The following is a 19,811-nucleotide window of genomic DNA, read 5'->3' as shown; positions in this document are numbered from 1 at the left end:
ATGGATGATCATGTTAACTAGAATTTCAGTTATATTTACAAATAAGCAAAAAAAAATTCATTGAGGAGATGCACAGTTTGAATGTGGTTAATTGTGATATTGCTCATGGTCATTTTACTGAATTATAATAAGTATTGATATCATTATCATTGATCTTTGTATCTCTAAACTTTTAGATGTAATGTAATAGGTTTTCATATAGAAGACTTTCTAATATTCTATTCTTATCCACCCATCTTATAGTAACTGTGAGAATGGTAAGATTGTTTTAGTTGATCATCTTGATCCATTGTGCACAGCTGTGTGATGACAGATGATGTTCCTCTGTACTTCCCATTGCAAGTTGCACCTCTCTCCAAAAGTTATTTGTCTTGAAATTTTTCTTCTTTTACACTGTTTTTGAAAATGTGTGTATTTAAAGATTCATTTTGTATTTATATACCTATGTCTGTGCTAGGATTTTATCTTTAGATTTTGCTAGGATAAAGAATCATCACATAGAAATATCTTGTTTAAGAAAGATTTATCAACAAATGGCATTAAGTGTGGCATTTTCCCAAGTAACAGTTGTGATACTGATATCCATAATAATGTATTTTCTTTGGGTTAAAGTATGTGAAGGTAATGACTGCTGCCTTGCTTAAGTGGCAAACAGCAAATATTGGTATAAAAGAATCTCTTGTCATGTAAAACATGGAGGTAAGGAGATTGTTCATTTGTCAGTACATTTTCTAATCTCATGTATTGATTGCTGCTCTACATTGCAGGTGATGTGGCTAAGCATAAATCCTTGTTGGCACGGTGCATGGACAACATTCGTGGAAACAAAGAGCGCATTGCTGTTTTAACACAAGAACGAGATGTAGCCACAGCACAACTTCAAGATAAAATCAAGCAAATTGAAACTTTAAAAGTATGTTGGTTCCTTAACAGTTTATTTATTATAGATGTATAAAGGAATTAAGGAATTAGCATTAAGTAAGATTTTAAGATTTTTTTGTGGCTCATAAAGATGAATAATCTTTTTTACGCTTTATGCTAAAGTTTAAAATGCTGGGTGTTATTCACCCTCTCTACCCATATCTTCTTCTGTTGTGGCATTTGTCATTCACAGTACACTTTTACCATAATCTTTGAATCCACCATAAATATGTGCTGAGTATTTTCTTTTCTCAACTTCACTATGATCATGATTATTACTCATCTAGGAAGAACACTGTAAGGAACTGGACTCTTTACGGTCCAGCATGGAATCATCAGCCATAAGTATGGCTGAAACAAAGAAACAGCTGTTTGAAGAGCTACAGGCGAAAGAGGCTGAGACTGAACGATGTAAGCTGGCAACTGCAACACTGGAGAGAAAGTTGGAGGAAGAACGTGAGCAGTGGCAGGAAGAGTTACAGATAAAACAGCAAGAACTCGAGGAAAAGGAGGCTACTATTGAGGTAAGAGCACAAGCTGTCTTAGTTTTATATAGGGTTTATCTTTGTTTATGATTCAAGCTTGCTCTTAGGACTAAGGAACATTGTTGCATGAATTTGATTTTAGATTTCATTCTAATATTTTGCCTTGCTTGTCACATACTTCTGTGTACTTCCATATGACTGTCAGTGTTTATTTGCATCTTTCCACTGATATCTTTATTGCCGTAATTTTTGATCATGTCACATTCAGTTCAAGGGAAGAGAGCATTATCTTCTCCAAATAGTTCGTAAACCATATACCTACATATGCATATGTGTCAGATAACCAAAAATGAATGCTAAAAATCTTCTGATAAATTCAGGTTCTTTGATTATCAGATAATTGAAGTATCACTTGTTTAAGACCACTTTCCTAAAAATGTTTGGCAGTAAAATGAAGAGACACATTAGTATGAGCTGTCTAGTTGATAGATTGCAATCCCCCCTTCCTGATAATATGGAAAATAATATTATACAGGGTGGTCACTTTATCTTTGGGCTATAGGGTATAATTAGCTTTTAATGGTTGTGAGCTCATTTGGCATGAATCCACCAGTCCAGACACTCACTGTCTTCTCCATTCTTGTTAACGCCATCCAAGGATGAAACCTAGTAGAGGAGGATAAGAAATGCCTTGAGAGCACAGAAAGACTTCGCTGTTAGATGAGCTTAGAGAGGATTTCTAATCTGTTTAGTAGATTTGAGAAGCACTTAAAAGTAGATGAGCAGGTAGATAAAGTCAATGGATCAATAGACATATGGGTAATGGATGTATGTATAGTTTAACTGCCTTTAGAGTGATGGATACAATGATGGCTGTATAGGTAGATTGGTAAAGCTGTTTAAAATGTTTAGAGAAATACTAGTAAAGGTTGTAGAATCAATAGTTGGATACAAGGTAGTGATATGAAAGCAAAATTAGGGAAAAAGGTTGCAGAGATGGAGTGCGATAGTGAGATATGGTGGCTGGTGGTAAGCCTGTTTGCTGATGATATTGTGTTGTTTGCTTAGAGTGAAGAGGAGTTGCAAGAGGTTGTGATTGTGTTTTATGATTTGTGTAAGTGGAGGAGATTGAAGATTAATGCAAGTGAAAGTAAAGTAATGGTGTTTAAAAGGAAATGGAAAGTATAGATTTTGTAAAACTATGTAGAGGAAAGAAGAAAGTGTACTAAATTGTGCTTTAGATATGGGGGGGAAAAAAGACTGGAAGAAGTGAGAGAATTTAAGTATCTAGGAACTGTCTTGGGTAAGTGTGGTGATATAGAAGGAGAGATAAGGGAGAGAGCAGTAGAAGAGTCACTGGGTCCCTTAACAGAATAATGAAGGGTAGATGTGTATGGAAATGGAGAGAGGATTAAAGGACAGCATAGTTCCCTCAGCCCTGACTTATGTCACTGAAACATGGACATGGAATGAAAGAAATGACAGGGTGTATGAGAAATGTGTTATGGCAAAGAATGCAAGTGAATGAATTGTGGAGTGGTAGATTTGGGGAAATGTAATACTTTAAGGTGGTTTGGGCATGTGGAAAGAATACAAGACTGGGAGATTACAAGGAGGGTGTATGATAGTACAATTAAAGGGGTTGGTGTGAGTGGAAGACCACCCTGTGACATGGGAAAATAGGGTGGAGGAATACTTGAGGGAGAGAAACAGAGGAAGAATGCATGGAGTGGCGTATGCAAGGGAGGCATGTAAGGACGGGTAAGTGGAGACTCTTTTGCCGTGGCCACCCTTTGATGGGAGTTCTGGGGGAAATGGGCATCAGAGAAATAGATATAGATAAATAGATAGATGTTTGACCTATTGAGAGAGGGCTTTGTATGTGGGTTTGGTAGATTTTTTTTTTTTTTTTTGCTTTGTCACTGTCTTCCGCGTTTGCGAGGTAGCACAAGGAAACAGACGAAAGAAATGGCCCAACCCACCCCCATACACATGTATATACATACGTCCACACACGCAAATATACACCTACACAGCTTTCCATGGTTTACCCCAGACGCTTCACATGCCCCGATTCAATCCACTGACAGCACGTCAACCCCGGTATACCACATCGCTCCAATTCACTCTATTCCTTGCCCTCCTTTCACCCTCCTGCATGTTCAGGCCCCGATCACACAAAATCTTTTTCACTCCATCTTTCCACCTCCAATTTGGTCTCCCTCTTCTCTTTGCTCCCTCCACCTCCGACACATATATCCTCTTGGTCAATCTTTCCTCACTCATTCTCTCCATGTGCCCAAACCATTTCAAAACACCCTCTTCTGCTCTCTCAACCACACTCTTTTTATTTCCAGACATCTCTCTTACCCTTACGTTACTTACTCGATCAAACCACCTCACACCACACATTGTCCTCAAACATCTTATTTCCAGCACATCCATCCTCCTGCGCACAACTCTATCCATAGCCCACGCCTCGCAACCATACAACATTGTTGGAACCACTATTCCTTCAAACATACCCATTTTTGCTTTCCGAGATAATGTTCTCGACTTCCACACATGGATTAAGACATTCTTGTGTCTAATGGTAGAATAACAAATTCCCAAGCACAGTGATGAGTGCATAGTTTGCTTATACTGTTGTGAAATTTAGAAGCATGTTACCCACAAACAGTAGTTAAGCTTTTTTACATTTAGAGTATATTGGTAATAGTGGATTTTCAAATGGGTGACTGGTGCATGTAGATTGTTACCAGGTGATTGTTGGTATTATAGAAGACCATAGAAATGTTTATCTCTCTCCTTGAAATGTTAGATGCAAGTAATTTCATATCTGTCATGGAATAGATGCTATTGGATGTATTAAGGTATTACCTATTTTTGATTATTCATTTGTTCTTATTATACTTTGTTGCTGTCTCCCACGTTAGCTAGGTAGCTCAAGGAAACAGACGAAAGAATGGCCCAACTCACCCACATAAACATGTGTGTACATAAACTCCCACGCATTCCCTGTGTGTTGTAGAAGGCGGCTAACGGGGATGGGAGCGGAGGTCTAGAAACCTTCCCCTCCTTGTATTTCAACTTTTAACTTTCATTTGTTCTTATGGTAATGTATTTAGATTTTATCATTTCTTGTTATGAAAACCTTGTTTTCTTTTGTCAGGAACTTGGGACCAATGTAGCAGCTAAAGAAGATCTTGAGGAGGACCATGAATCATCTGTAGCAGCCATGAAAGAGGAGGTAGAAGCCAAAATACATGAGCTGGAATCTCGAACTTTTGAATTAAAGGAATCCAGAACTCAGCTTGAAACTCAGCTGGCTGAAATTGATCAGATGAAGATGCATCTTGAAGAGAAAGTTCAGCATTTAATGAAGGATAAGGATGAACTCAAAAAGAAAGTAGAGGTCATGGAAGATGACAAACAGGAGATGGAAAAGAAGTTTGTGACACTTGAGGGTGTTAATCAGGAACTGGAAGTTAAGATGGCTGACCGTAAGAATGCCAGTGATGAATATGAAGAACAGGTGAAAGAATTAACAGAGAGTAAGCAAGTGCTGGAAGAGAAATTGCATGAAGCTGAGAAAAGTTTGGAGGATCTTCAAAAGCAGGTGGAACAAGTGCAACTGCTTCATGCTCACTCTCTTGATAGTGCTAAGGTTGCTTCCCAGGAGATTATGGCACTCAAGAAAGCAAATGAAGAACTTACTCAGATCACAGATGACCTTAGAATAAGTTTAGAAAAGTCAGAAAAGGAAAACGAGGAAGTTTTGAAAAAATTGAATGAAAAGGATAGTACCTTAATAGAGTTGCAAGAAATTAATGGTAATTTAGATTTTAGAATAAGGACCATAACGGAGGAAAATTCAAAAGCAAATGATAAAGTAGAAAGTATTAGTAGGGAAAATGAGTCATTATGGAAACAGCTTGATGAAACCAAAACAGAGATGGAAAAGGAAAGAAATTCACTGAATGAAGAATTTAAATGCGTGAAATCAGAGAAAGAAAATATTTTCAAAGAATTACAAGAAATTAAGTTAGTGAAAGAAGATATCAACCAAAGACTTTTAAACCTTGAAAAGGAAAATGACAGGCTGAAATCTGAAAATGGGAAACTTGAATCAGAACTTACAAATTCCAAGGAAAATATGACTCAGGCAAATCAACAAGCTTTTGCTGAACTCACCTTAGTTAAGGAAAAGATGGATAAACTTAATAGTGATTGGGCAAAACAGATGAAAGAAAAAGATGTTATCAATGAAGGACTTAGTGAAAAAGTTTCATATCTTGATGAGAATCTAAGGTCAAAGTCTGATGAATACAAACAAAAAACAGATGAATACAAGCAGCAAATGGAAACCATGAATTTCAAGTTACAGGAAAAAGAGAAAAGAGAAAAAGAATATGCAATTGTTGTTGAGAGTCTGGAGGAAGAAAAAAATAAACTGAATGAAAATGTCATTGATTTAACAAGAGGTATGCAAGACAAAGATATTGAATATCAAAGTTCTCTAAAGAATTTAAAAAAGGAAAATGATGAGCTAAGAGTCCGTTTGTCAGAGTTGGAAACAGATGTCAACAACCATGAGGTGGAACTCACAGCATCTTTAGAAGAGAAGAAAAAACTGAGTGCCCTTCTTGAGAAGATTAAAGTGGAGAAAGCTAAGGTCCAGAATGAACTGCATGCCACACATGGAGAAATAACCAAGCTAGAGCATGAAGCCTCTATAATAGAGAAAGAGGGCAAGGTTAAGGAGGAACAGAAAGAAAAACTAACAGAGGAAAACAAGAAAATAAGAGAGGAAATGCAGAGAGTATCAGGAATGCTTGAAACTGAGATGGTTAAAGCAAAGGGTAGCTATACGAAGTTGAAAGATAATTATGAGAAGTATAGTAAAGAAAAAGAAAACATGCTGTCTGAACAAAACAAGAAGATTGCAATTTTAGAAAATAAGAATGCTGATAATGGGAGGCAGTTATGTGAGCTGCAGTCTATAATAAAGCAGAAAGAAGGAAAGATAGAAAATTTACTTAAAGAAAAGAGGACAATCCTTGCTGAAATGGAGAACAAAATTGAGGAATTACAGACTGAACTAGAAGACAAAAAAAGTTTACTAAGAAAAACAACAACAGATTTTGAGTCAAAGTTGGAGGAATTACAAATGCAAATGCAAAATAATGAAGAGTCACTGAAAAAACAAATTGAGAAAAACTTTGAAGAAAAACATGTATTAGAAAAGAAAGTAACTGAGCTTTCACATGCAGCTGTTGAGAAGGATGAAGAGATTATGAGACAGGTGAGAGAAAGTGATTGTAAAGCAGGATAGCCAATTGTAGATTTATTTGAGAAAATGTAAGTACATTGGTCAGGTAAATTGATGACAAATATGTTTTGAGAAGGTGCTGCTTTTTTCTGCATTTAAATCAAAATTTCTGTATTTAGTAAAGCAAACTGATGCATGTTTCCCAATGTTAATTGTTATGGCACCTGTGGATCTGTGTGTGTATGTGGGAATTGTATGAGTTTAATCACCCATTTATATAGTATGGGAGGGAGTTTTATGCTCATAGTGTCCTATCTCTTGAATATTCTGTTATATAGATGTAAAATTTTTTGGGATTTCAATATTCACTTTTTCATCACTTAGTTTTCCACTTAACCACTACTCTGATATTCTAAAGATATATCTTTACATTTCCAACAAGTTTCTTGCTTGATTTCATGTTGTGACCTCTGGTCCATAGGTTGTTATGTCTTTGCATCTTTCAAAGAACTTTGCATTACTGACTTCAGACTCTTTAATAACAGGTTTTGATCAGGTCACCCCTTGGTCTTCTTTCAGTCATGGTGGATGAATTTATGGCCTTTCACCTCTCAGTATAACTTAATTCTTGTGTAACTTAATTCTCATACCATCTTTGTTGCCCTCCTGTGTACCATCTCTCTTAGTTCTTCATGTTTCTTTGAATGTGATGACCAAACTTGAGAGGCTCTCTATATATTCATCTGTACCTCTGATGCCTGTTCCCTTTGGTAACTCCCTCTTGGGGTTGGTTATGGCAAAAGAGTCTCCATAACTGGTGAACTCTCGTGCCACTTCTTAGCCTTTAGTGCCTCACCCTTAAAGGGCCACTGGCAGAGAACAACTCTAATGCAGTGTTTCTAGAGGTTCTTACATAATGTTCCTACTTCTTTCTTGCATATTTCATGTTATGTTTTCTGTCTTTCAGTGAACTATTCACTGATGACATCTGAGACTGGTTTCAGTATTTCTAGCATGTAACCTATCCTTAGAGCTCAGCTCTAGCAATCTCTTTCTACAGGCGCTGTCTTCATTGCCTCCTCAGGTTTTTCTGTATTTGATTTTATTGTTTATAAGTTTGGTTAGCAGACTTGAGATGCATGTTTTAAGTCATCTTTAATATGAATGGTAAATAGCTTATTAGATCTTGTACATGTACTTTAACATAATTTGGTGCTAACTGGTAGTTAGATTATCCCTTAATAAGTTCCTTTCAGACACAGTTGCATGTATTTCATTTTCAGTCTGACTGTAATCATATTGAAGCCTTCTGTCTTTTTGTTCCATCTTCGTTATTTTGCATTTGTTTTGGATGGACTTCAGCCAAGTATTGGATCAACTTGCTTTAGTTCATTTTTTAAGCTCATGCCATCCATGTCATTCCTTGCTTCTTTCATGACTTCAGCATCAGCTACAAACGTGTTGAAGTATGAATTCAGCCCTTCTAGTTAATCATTAACTCTTAAGAAAACATCTCTAAGATCAAGCCTTGCTATGTACCACTGGTAACTCCAACCCACTTAGAAATGGTGTCACTGATATATTATCTCTTCTCTTCCAGTAGGATAATTTTTTGATGAAGGAGTTTGCTTCTTATACTTGCCTGGAAATTGAGCTTCTTTATCATGCTATTTTGTTGGATGGTGTTGCATGCCTTCTGGAAGTCTCGAAACACAATTAATGTGTTTGGGAACGTCTTGGGAGTAAAGTCAGGGGTTAGTGAGAGGACAAGAGCAAGGGAAGAAATTGCACTACTCCTGAAACAGGAGTGGTGGGAGTGTAAGAAAGTGAACTCTAGATTGATATAGGTAAAACTGAAAGTGGATGGAGAGAGATGGGTGATTATTGGCGCATATGCACCTCAGCATGAGAAGAAAGATCATGAGAGGCAAGTGTTTTGGGAGCAGCTGAGTGAGTGTGTTAGTAGTTTTGATGCACGAGACTGGGTTATAGTGATGGGTGATTTGAATGCAAAGGTGAGTAATGTGGCAGTTGAGGGAATAATGGGGGTGTTCAGTGTTGTAAATGGAAATGGTGAAGAGCTTGTAGATTTATGTGCTGAAAAAGGACTGGTGATTGGGAATACCTGGTTTAAAAAGAGAGATATACATAAGTATATGTGTGTAAGTAGGAGAGATGGCCAGAGAGCATTATTGGATTATGTATTAATTGATAGGCATGCGAAAGAGAGACTTTTGGATGGTAATGTGCTGAGAGGTGCAACTGGAGGGATGTCTGATCATTATCTTGTGGAGGCGAAGGTGAAGAGTTGTAGAGGTTTTCAGAAAAGAAGAGAGAATGTTGGGGTGAAGAGCGTGGTGAGAATAAGTGAGCTTGGGCAGGAGACTTGTGTGAGGAAGTACCAGGAGAGAATGAGTACAGAATGGAAAAAGATGAGAACAAAGGACGTAAGGGGAGTGGAGAGGAATGGGATGTATTTAGGGAAGCAGTGATGGCTTACGCAAAAGATGGTGGCATGAGAAGCTTGGAAGGTGGGCAGGTTAGAAAGGGTAGTGAGTGGTGGGATGAAGAAGTGATTGTTAGTGAAAGAGGAGAGAGAGGCATTTGGATGATTTTTGCAGGGAAATTATGCAAATGAGTGGGAGATGTATAAAAGAAAGAGGCAGGAGGTCAAGAGAAAGGTGCAAGAGGTGAAAAAGAGGGTAAATGAGAGTTGGGGTGGGAAAGTATTATTAGATTTTTGGGAGAATAAAAAGATGGGTTGGAAGGAGGTCAATATAGTGCGTAAGACAAGGGAAGAAATGGGAACATCAGTGAAGGGGGCAAATGGGGAGGTGATAACAAGTAGTGGTGATGTGAGAAGGAGATGGAGTGAGTATTTTGAAGGTTTGTTGAATGTGTTTGATGATAGAGTGGCAGATATAGGGTGTTTTGGTTGAGGTGGTGTGCAAAGTGAGAGGGTTAGGGAGAATGACTTGGTAAACAGAGAAGAGGTAGTAAAAGCTTTGTGGAAGATGAAAGCCAGCAAGGTAGCGGGTTTGAATGGTATTGCTGTGGAATTTATTAAAAAAGGGGGTGACTGTATTGTTGACTGGTTGGTAAGGTTATTTAATGTATGTATGACTCATGATGAGGTACCTGAGGATTAGTGGAATGCTTGCATAGTGCCATTGTACAAAGGCACAGGGGATAAAAGTGAGTGCTCAAATTACAGAGGTATAAGTTTGTTGAGTATTCCTTGGAAATTATATGGGAGGGTATTGATTGAGAAGGTGAAGGCATATACATAGCATCAGATTGGGGAAGAGCAGTGTGGTTTCAGAAGTGGTAGAGGATGTGTGGATCAGGTGTATGCTTTGAAGAATGTATGTGAGAAATACTTAGAAAAGCAAATGGATTTGTATGTAGCATTTATGGATTTGGAGAAGGCATATGATAGAGTTGATAGAGATACTCTGTGGAAGGTATTAAGAATATATGGTGTGGGAGGCAAGTTGTTAGAAGCAGTGAAAAGTTTTTATCAAGGATGTAAGGCATGTGTACGAATAGGAAGAGAGGAAAGTGATTGGTTCTCAGTGAATGTTGGTTTGCGGTATGGGTGTGTGATATCTCCATGGTTGTTTAATTTATTTATGGATAGGGTTGTTAGGGAGGTGAATGCAAGAGTTTTGGAAAGAGGGGCAAGTATGCAGTCTTGTGGATGAGAGAGCTTGGGAAGTGAGTCAGTTGTTGTTTGCTGATGACACAGCGCTGGTGGCTGATTTGTGTGAGAATCTGCAGAAGCTGATGACTGAGTTTGGTAAAGTGTGTGAAAGAAGAAAGCTGAGAGTAAATGTGAATAAGAGCAAGGTTATTAGGTAAAGTAGGGTTGAGGGACAAGTCAATTGGGAGGTAAGTTTGAATGGAGAAAAACTGGAGGAAGTGAAGTGTTTTAGATATCTGGGAGTGGATTTGGCAGCAGATGGAACCATGGAAGCGTAAGTGAATCATAGGGTGGGGAAGGGGGCGAAAGTTCTGGGAGTGTTGAAGAATGTGTGGAAGTCGAGAACGTTGTCTTGGAAAGCAAAAATGGGTATGTTGGAAGGAGTAGTGGTTCCAACAAAGTTATATGGTTGTGAGGCGTGGGCTATGGATAGAGTTGTGCGGAGGAGGGTGGATGTGCTGGAGATGAGATGTTTGAGGACAGTATGTGGTGTGAGGTGGTTTGATCGAGTAAGTAATGAAAGGGTAAGAGAGATGTATGGTAATAAAAAGAGTGTGGTTAAGAGAGCAGAATAGGGTGTTTTGAAATGGTTTTGTCACATGGAGGGAATGAGTGGGGAAAGATTGACCAAGAGGATATATGTGTCAGAGGTGGAGGGAACAAGGAGAAGTGGGAGACCAAATTGGAGGTGGAAAGATGGGGTGAAAAAGATTTTGAGGGATCGGGGCCTGAACATGCAGGAGGGTGAAAGGCATGCAAGGAATAGAGTGAACTGGAACGATGTGGTATACCAGGGTCGACGTGCTGTCAGTGGATTGAACCAGGGCATGTGAAGCGTCTGGGGTAAACCATGGAAAGTTTTGTGGGGCCTGGATGTGGAAAGGGAGCTGTGGTTTCGGTGCATTATTACATGACAGCTAGAGACTGAGTGTGAACGAATGTGGCCTTTGTTGTCTTTTCCTAGTGCTACCTCGCGCACATGTGGGGGTACGGGGGTTGTCATTTCAAGTGTGGCGGGGTGGCAACAGGAATGAATAAGGGGAGACGGTATGAATTATGTACATGTGTATATATGTATATGTCTGTATGTGTATATATATGTATATGTCTATGTGTATATATATGTATACGTATATGTATATGTTGAGATGTATAGGTATGTATATGTGCGTGTGTGGACGTGGACGTATATACATGTGTATGTGGGTGGGCTGGGTCATTCTTTCGTCTGTTTCCTTGTGCTACCTCGCTAACGCGGGAGACAGCAACAACGTATAATAAATAAGAATACTTTTGTTTTATATAGGTAGATTTTTTCCTTTGCATATAATTATCTGTTTGTCCTGTGATTACGTTTCCTGATTATTTGCCATACTATTTTGCTCAGAGATGTAGGCCTGTTATTCATTGCATTTCCTCTGTCTTAGAAAAGAGGTGCCCATTACTTTTTTCACTCCTTTGGGATAGATCCTTGCTTGATCCAGTTGTTTTTCTAAACAACACGTCAAATGTTTGGCAAGTATTTCTTCTCACTCCAGAAGTACAGATGAAGAGATTTCTTTGGGTCCATGTCTCTTGTATGAGTCAGGATCCCTTAGTATCCTTTTCATATCTTTTGTAACAATGCCAGTGTTTTCCGTGGGCTATTTTCCCATGTTGGAACACTTCAACATTTAGCATTCAGGTTCTGCAACCTTTTCCATTGAATGGTATAGCATAATTATTTGTTCTTTTACTGTTAATATGTTGATTTACTACTAACAGATTAAAAGAAAACCTCAGAATTAAAAAGTTGTTGAATTAGGCCTGTGAAGAGAAACCCACAATTGTTGATATATTTTGAAGAATTTTGTTTGCATTTTTTATAGATATTTTTCATTTTATAGTTAACTTGTATGATTTTTTGTTTATTTTTGGTTTTGCTAAAGATTGGATCAGAACATTCTGCAACTGAAACAGTAATTGGAATGATATATGCAATCAGTAAATGCAGTAAATTCATGAGCCACCAATTAATATTCTTCATTTTCCAATTGTAGGCATCAGATGCTGACCAGAGAATTGTGAATGCTCAGGAAGAGTTTTCCAAACAGACAAAGGAACTACAGAACATGTGGGAACAGAGACTTAGGTACGTGAAATAATATTTTGTAAAACAGGGCCAGATTTCTTTATTCAAAGGATTGAGTGAAATAAGAACAAAGGAAATCAAAAAACTCTGTATGAGAACAGGTTAAAGTGTACTCCTTTGAGGCAAGAAGGTCTTTAATGATGTTACACACTTTTCTGTTCTATGATGATACACCATTCTTGAAGGTAGCTTCTTGCTTGGAGTGTTGCTACTTGCAGATGGAGTCTGCTAACTCTGGACTAAGATGAATATAATTTAGGTCTGTGGGGCCTTGTTATGGATAGGGGGACTGGTTTTGGTGCATTATGGATGACAGCTAGAGAGTGGTTGTGAGTGAATGAGACCATGTCTTTGTTTTTGATACTGCCTCGATGACACAGGAAATGGTGAACGAATATGAAAAAATGTGAATAAGAGCAAGGTTATTAGGTACAGTAGGGTTGAGGGTCAATTCAATTGGGAGGTGAGTTTCAATTGAATGGAGAAAAACTGGAGGAAGTGAAGTGTTTTAGATATCTGGGAGTGGATCTGGCAGCGGATGGAACCATGGAAGCGGAAGTGGATCATAGGGTGGGGGAGGGGGCGAAAATTCTGGGAGCCTTGAAGAATGTGTGGAAGTCGAGAACATTATCTCGGAAAGCAAAAATGGGTACGTTTGAAGGAATAGTGGTTCCAACAATGTTGTATGGTTGCGAGGCGTGGACTATGGATAGAGTTGTGCGCAGGAGGATGGATGTGCTGGAAATGAGATGTTTGAGGACAATGTGTGGTGTGAGGTGGTTTGATCGAGTAAGTAACGTAAGGGTAAGAGAGATGTGTGGAAATAAAAAGAGCGTGGTTGAGAGAGCAGAAGATGGTGTTTTGAAATGGTTTGGTCACATGGAGAGAATGAGTGAGGAAAGATTGACCAAGAGGATATATGTGTCGGAGGTGGAGGGAATGAGGAGAAGAGGGAGACCAAATTGGAGGTGGAAAGATGGAGTGAAAAAGATTTTGTGTGATCGGGGCCTGAACATGCAGGAGGGTGAAAGGAGGGCAAGGAATAGAGTGAATTGGAGCGATGTGGTATACCGGGGTTGACGTGCTGTCAGTGGATTGAATCAAGGCATGTGTATGGGGGTGGGTTGGGCCATTTCTTTCGTCTGTTTCCTTGCGCTACCTCGCAAACGCGGGAGACAGCGACAAAAAAAAAAAAAAAATATATATTTCCCTGAAACATGTTATGTGAAGCAGCTGGGGAATCACAAAAAGTTATGTGGGGCCTTGTTGTGGATAGGGGGCTATGGTTTTGGTCCATTACACTTGACAACTTGAGAATGGACTTGAGTGAATGAGACTTTTTCTGTTTCTGGTACTACCTTGATAATGTGGGAAACAATGAAGAAGTATGAAAGAAATTTATACATAGATGTACATACTTACACATTTGCAGAAATATACATATATAAACATGTACATATTCATACTTGCTTGCCTTCATCCATTCCCAGTGCCACCCTGTGAGATATCTGTGAAATATTTGGGGTAAACCATGGAAAGGTCTGTGGGTCCTTGATAAGGATAGGGAGTTGTGGTTTCGGTGCATCACATATGACAACTAGAGACTGAGTGTGAATGAATGTGGCCTTTTTTTTGTTTTCTGGATGCTACCTCGCTGATGCAGGAGTGGCGATGCTGTTTCCTGTGGGGTGGGGTGGCACCGGCAGTGGATGAAGGCAAGTAAGTATGAATATGTACATGTTTATATGTGTATATGTCTGTGTATGTGTATGTATATGTATGTTTGTGTGTATATATTGATATCTATATGTATGTATATGGGCATGTATGTAAAGTGTGTGCATGGAGAAAGTTGAGAGTAGATGTAAATAAGAACAAGGTTATTAGGTTCAGTAGGGATGAGGGACAAGTTATTTGGGATGTAGCTTTGAATGGAGAAAAACAGGAGGAAGTGGAATATTTTAGATATTTGGGAGTGGACTTAGCAGTGGATGGAACCATGGCAGCAGAAGTGAGTCACAGGGTGGGAGAGGGGGCGAAGGTTCTGGGAGCGTTGAAGAAAGTGTGGAAGGTGAGAACATTATCTGAGAGAGCAAAAATAGGTATGTTTGAAGGAATAGTGTTCTATTTGTTATTTGGTTGCGAGGCATGGGCTATAGATAGGGTTGTACGGAGGAGGGTAGATGTGTTGGAAATGAAATGTTTTAGGTCAATATGTGGTGTGAGATGGTTTGATCGAGTAAGTAATGAAATGGTAAGAGAGATATGTCTGTGGGTGTGTTGAAATGGAATTTGAAACTGCAAATGTTTTTAGGAATAAAGATTTTACAAGAAGTATCTTGTTATAGTTGTATCATATGAGTTATTGACATTAGTGAACGTGCAGGCCACCCATAAGTTGTCATAAGATCTTACTGTAGTTTGTCTTTAGTATGAACAATCCTTATTCAACAGAGCTTATGTGTTGCAAAAATTATGGGATTCTAAAAGAAATAAAAATTCTTTTACAGAAGCCATGGGTTTGCTGATTCACTTAGTGCAAAGAGCCGTTACATTGCTTTACTCAACATGATTAAGATATCGTATGTACAGTTTGAGTGGGTTGTGTTTCATTTAGCATATCCATTTCATGGCCTGTGCATGTATAGTGCAGCCAGTGCATAGCCAGTGTATTTATATTATGGAGTGTGATTACTACATAGATACTGACAAGTTAACCCTAGTTTACCACTGAAGTGACTTACAATTTGTAGTGTGAGATTGTATGTGGATTAAGCACGTTCCTAAACAACTCATACTTTCATGTTTCTATAGTGTTAGATGGTTTATGGAGCAAGTATGTTCCAGAACACTTAAACTTTCATGTTTCTGATTATGGTTTAGTTAATTTTTTGCAGTGTTTGAAACTCAAAACTCTTACTTATGAGAAACTCTAGAAGTTTAACCTGAGAATTTGCAATAATGGTACATTTGGCTGCTAAGAGGACAGGTGAGATTACAGATAAATGCACAGATTTATCCTCTGTGGAAAGAGTACAATTTTAGAGGCAAAAGTGAGGAAAGAAGAGAATCTGGTGTTAAAGGGGATTATTGAAAACATGCATTGATTTTGAAGAAGGTTGGATGTTGATTTAAGGTTTTTCCAGAAAGAATAAAGGTAAAGACATGAGATATTAATAGGAAAGGAGAATGGTGAGCAAAAGTGATGAGGGAAATTAAAAAAGATTAAAGAAAAGGCCATTGAAGAGTGAGGCTATTCAACATTGAAGTTAGAAGACAGCGAGTGATGAATTAGAAGAATGATGGATTAAGTACTGAGCAAAAGGTTGCTGCATATATGGAAAAGTCATTGATTCAGAGGACTGGTGTATGCACTGCATAAGAATACCTGTTGTGGTGTTTTGATTGTTGTTATCTGTTATTGTAGTTGGAAGGCAGGCAACAACCAGGGAGGTATACTACCAGTACTATTTGCTAGAATATCAGGAGATTTAATGACAGCTGTGTAGTTAGCCAGCACTTCAGTGGTTTTCATGTTGCACTTCTCTGAACCATGTAACTGTCTTTTCTTTCTGTCTCATCCACACATGGACTACTGGCATTCTGTCCAGAAACATACACTCTCGCCTTGTCATACATAACACTTGACAACACAAAGCTCACACAGCTCATTCTTCATATCCTAGGTATTCCTCCGGTGAGCACTATGTGCTTGCCCTGCCTTTTAGCAAAATAGTAGGAGCAGTAGATAGTAGTAGTAGTAAGAAAATTTAGGTGGGAGCATTAGGTAGAAGTAGTAGGTAGGAATATTAGGGAGGAACATTAGGTAGGGACCTTTTGCAAACACTGCACTAGAGTTGCCCTCTGCCAGTGGCCTGTCAAGGGTGAGGCACTAAAGGCTATGAAGCAGCGCTGGAGTTCACTAGTTATGGAAACTCAGTTGCTGTCACCACCCCCATGAGGGAGTTTCATTTCGAAATAGACATCAGAGATGGAGATAGATAGTTAAATAGATCTACTTTTGTTGTTGAATCATAATTTCCCCAGGGGACATGGGAAACAAATACTACTCGTGTTCCGTGCATCATGCGTGACAAAGTAAGGTGGGAATGGATGGATTGGAAATCTTCCCCTCTTGTATTATTACTTCCCGAAAGTAGGTACAGAAGAGGAAGCTGAGAGAGTATTTTCCTTGAGGGCATAGTTGTCTGTCCCTGGTGTGACCTTCTTAATGCAAGAAACATCAAACAGATATGAAAGCTATTTTTGAATGAGAATGGTGGAGATGGAGTTAACACCAGATATTGTAAAAAATAGTTGAGTGAACTAAAGTGAATCAAAAGGAGAGTGTGTGAAACACTTGTGAATGGAGGGGAAGGTATCAAGTATAGTGAGAAAGGTATTGCTTTCCAAAAGAAGGAACAGAATAATGAGTCATTCAAGGGTTTTTCTTTATGTAGAGCTCCGTTGTCTGTTTCTGGCAATATCTTGCCAAGAAGAGAAATCACAGAAATGTATGAACAAATTTTTTTCATACAGATTTTTGTTTTCAGACTGGAATAAAGGATCTCCTTTAAGTTTTTTTAAGGATACATTTAATGAAGGAGAGGTTTGACTAGTTTTTATACGATTAGCAGTGTCCAAAGCCTCTCTCATGTTCTTTCTCCTTCTTGGGTCCCTCCCTCCCTCCCTCTTGCTCCTACTTCAGACACATATGAGTATATCCTTAATCAGTCTTTATTGACTTATTCTTTCCATATGTCCATACCATTTCAGCAGTCCCTGATTAGCTCTCAATCATAATCTGTGTACTAAACACACCTTTTAAGATATGCTCTCATTGTGTATGTGACCAACCTGCCTGACACCACTTTTTGTTCTAAGGCATTTCATTTCCAACACACCCAACCTCTTCCATTATTTTACATTCATGTCCCAAGACTCGTATCCATAGAATGCTATCAGAACTTCTGTTCCCTCAAATATACCCATCTTTGCCATAACAGTTGACCTATCCTTCCTCATACTCCTCACTTCACCCAGGACCTTAGCTCCCACTCCCACCAGACTTACTTTGGCATCCATGGTTCCTTGTGCTACCAAGTTCACCCCAAGGTATCTAAAGCTGTCCACTTCTTCCAGGTTGTTCCCATTCAGTCTTACTCTCAAACCATGCTGTCTCATCTACATGCTGCATCTCATCAGTCTCATCTACATGCTGCATCTCATCACTTTATTTTTGTTTGCATCTATTTTCAAGTTTCTCCTTTCTCACATACTCTCAGACTCTGTCACCAACCTCCAGAGTTTCTCTTTTGAGTTTACCATCACAGCTGTGTCGTCCACAAACAGCAGCTGCTTTCCCTTTGGTCCCCATCCCTGAGTATACTGTAGGCCTACCCCTTGCTATAATACTCAAGTATTTGTCTCTCTCACTACTCTTTTAATAAACAGAATAAAGAATCACAATAACATCACTTATCCATGATGCAGACCCACTTTTTGTTGAGTACCATGCACCCTCCTCCCTTCCTACCCACTGAAAACCACACACCCTCCTCCCTTCTTACTCTCTGAGAACCACACACCCTCCTCCCGATCTGCTCACAAGCATGCTTTAGTGTCCTGGTGAAACTTCGGTTCTTTGTTTAATAACTTTCTCGGTATATTTGTAACACCTTCTACAAGGCATCTCTCTCAACTTTCCTCATAGGCTTTTTCCAAAACCGTTTTATTATATTAGTTTTTTTTTTATTCTTGTTCACCATTTCTCATATTAGAAAGATGTTGCCAGGAACAGATGAAGAAACGGCTTATGTTCACATTCATTATTGATTTGTTTATGGAAAAGAGATTTGTGTGGTGAAATACCAGGAGAGATTGAGTGTAGAATGGCAAAGGGTGAGAACAAATTAAGCTAGTGTGAAGGTTGGCCTGCAGGAGGGTGTATGATGTCACCATGGCTGTTTAATTTATGTATGAATTAGGTGGTGAAGGAGATAAATGTGAGAGTATTGGAGGAAGGAGCGAGTATGCAGTCTTTAGAGAATGAGGGGGTCTGGGAAGTAAGTCAATTGTTGTTTGCTGATGACACAGCACTGGTGGCAGATCTGAGTGAGAAATTGCAGGAGTTGGTGATTGAGTTTGGAAGAGTGTGAAAGGAGAAAGCTGAGAGTAAATGTGAATGAAAGCAAGGTTATTAGGTTTAGCAAGGGAGAGGATAGGTTAATTGGAGTGCGAGTTTGAATTGGTAAAACCTTGATGAAAGTAAAGTGTTTTAGTTATCTGGGAATGGACATAGCTGCAAATGGAACTATGGAAGTGGAAGGGTGTCATATGGTAGGTGAGGGGGTGAAGGTTGTGGGAACATTGGAGAAGGGCAAAAATGGTTGTGTTTGAAGGTATAATAGTCCCAACAATGTTAAATAGATGTGAAGCTTGGGCTATAGATGAGGATGTGCAAAGGAAGGTAGAGATGTTGGAAATGAAAAGTTTGTGGACAGTATGGGGTGTGAGGAAGTTTGATTAAGTAATAAAAGGGTTAGAGAGGCGTGGCTGAGACGGTTGAAGAGGGTGTGCTGAAATGGTTTAGACATATGGAGAGAATGAGTGAGGAGAAGTTGACATAGAGGATGTATGTGTTAGTAGTGAAGTGAACAAGAAGGGGTAGGCCAAACTGGAAATGGAAGAATGGAGTGAAAAAGATTTTGATTGATTAGTGCTTGAACATGCAGGAATGTGCACACGAAAGAGTGAAGTGGAATGATGTGGTATACAGGGTTCAGCATTCTGCCAATGAACTGAACCTGAGCATGTGAAGCAACCAGGGAAAACCATGGAAAGGCTTGTAGGGCATGGTTGTGGATAGGGAGCAGTGGTTTTGGTTTATTACACATGACAGCTAGAGAATGTATGTGAGCAAATGCAGCCTTTCATTGTATGTTTGTGGCACTACCTCTCAGTAGCGTGTGAAAGAGTGATCAGGTATGAATATCCATTTTATATTTGTTTGTATGTATGTAAAGGCATTGCATAAAAAAATAATTCAGCTGATGTAGTAAAGGTTAGAAGGAGAGATGATGTTATGTTTGGTGATGTAAGAAGTTGGAAGTAGTGAGGGGAGCCAAAGTTAGACAGGTTAGGTTAGTGTTTATATGAGACTGGTGCAAATTAGAATAAGTCTGTGGATGTCTGCAGCTAAGTATTGTAAAAGTTATCATATATGCCTGATTAAAACCTTGAACTAAGCATAGTGTGCACGGCAAAATTCCATTTGATTCTAATACAGCTGCATGGCAA

General features: G+C 38.9%; 1 protein-coding gene across 13 annotated transcripts in view; it reads left to right on the top strand.

Moving 5' to 3' along the window:
* The window catches only part of LOC139767380 (uncharacterized), a 136,565-nt gene that overhangs the window by 43,619 nt on the left and 73,135 nt on the right, over positions 1 to 19,811 (top strand). For 12 of the 13 annotated variants that reach the window (XR_011717045.1, XR_011717047.1, XR_011717049.1 and 9 more), the window contains 5 exons: positions 768 to 913; positions 1,209 to 1,445; positions 4,579 to 6,711; positions 12,421 to 12,512; positions 15,023 to 15,094. Coding sequence is in view for 10 of the 13 variants with exons in the window: in XM_071696714.1 (XP_071552815.1) it covers positions 768 to 913; positions 1,209 to 1,445; positions 4,579 to 6,711; positions 12,421 to 12,512; positions 15,023 to 15,094 (2,680 nt within the window). In the remaining 3 variants the exon portion in view is untranslated. The remainder of the gene's footprint in view (positions 1 to 767; positions 914 to 1,208; positions 1,446 to 4,578; positions 6,712 to 12,420; positions 12,513 to 15,022; positions 15,095 to 19,811) is intronic. The other variant, XM_071696711.1, reaches the window with a different exon arrangement.

The sequence above is a fragment of the Panulirus ornatus genome, chromosome 61 (assembly GCF_036320965.1).
Source record: "Panulirus ornatus isolate Po-2019 chromosome 61, ASM3632096v1, whole genome shotgun sequence".
In the NCBI taxonomy this organism is placed as follows: domain Eukaryota; kingdom Metazoa; phylum Arthropoda; class Malacostraca; order Decapoda; family Palinuridae; genus Panulirus; species Panulirus ornatus.
This window is presented reverse-complemented; position numbering and strand designations above follow the sequence as displayed.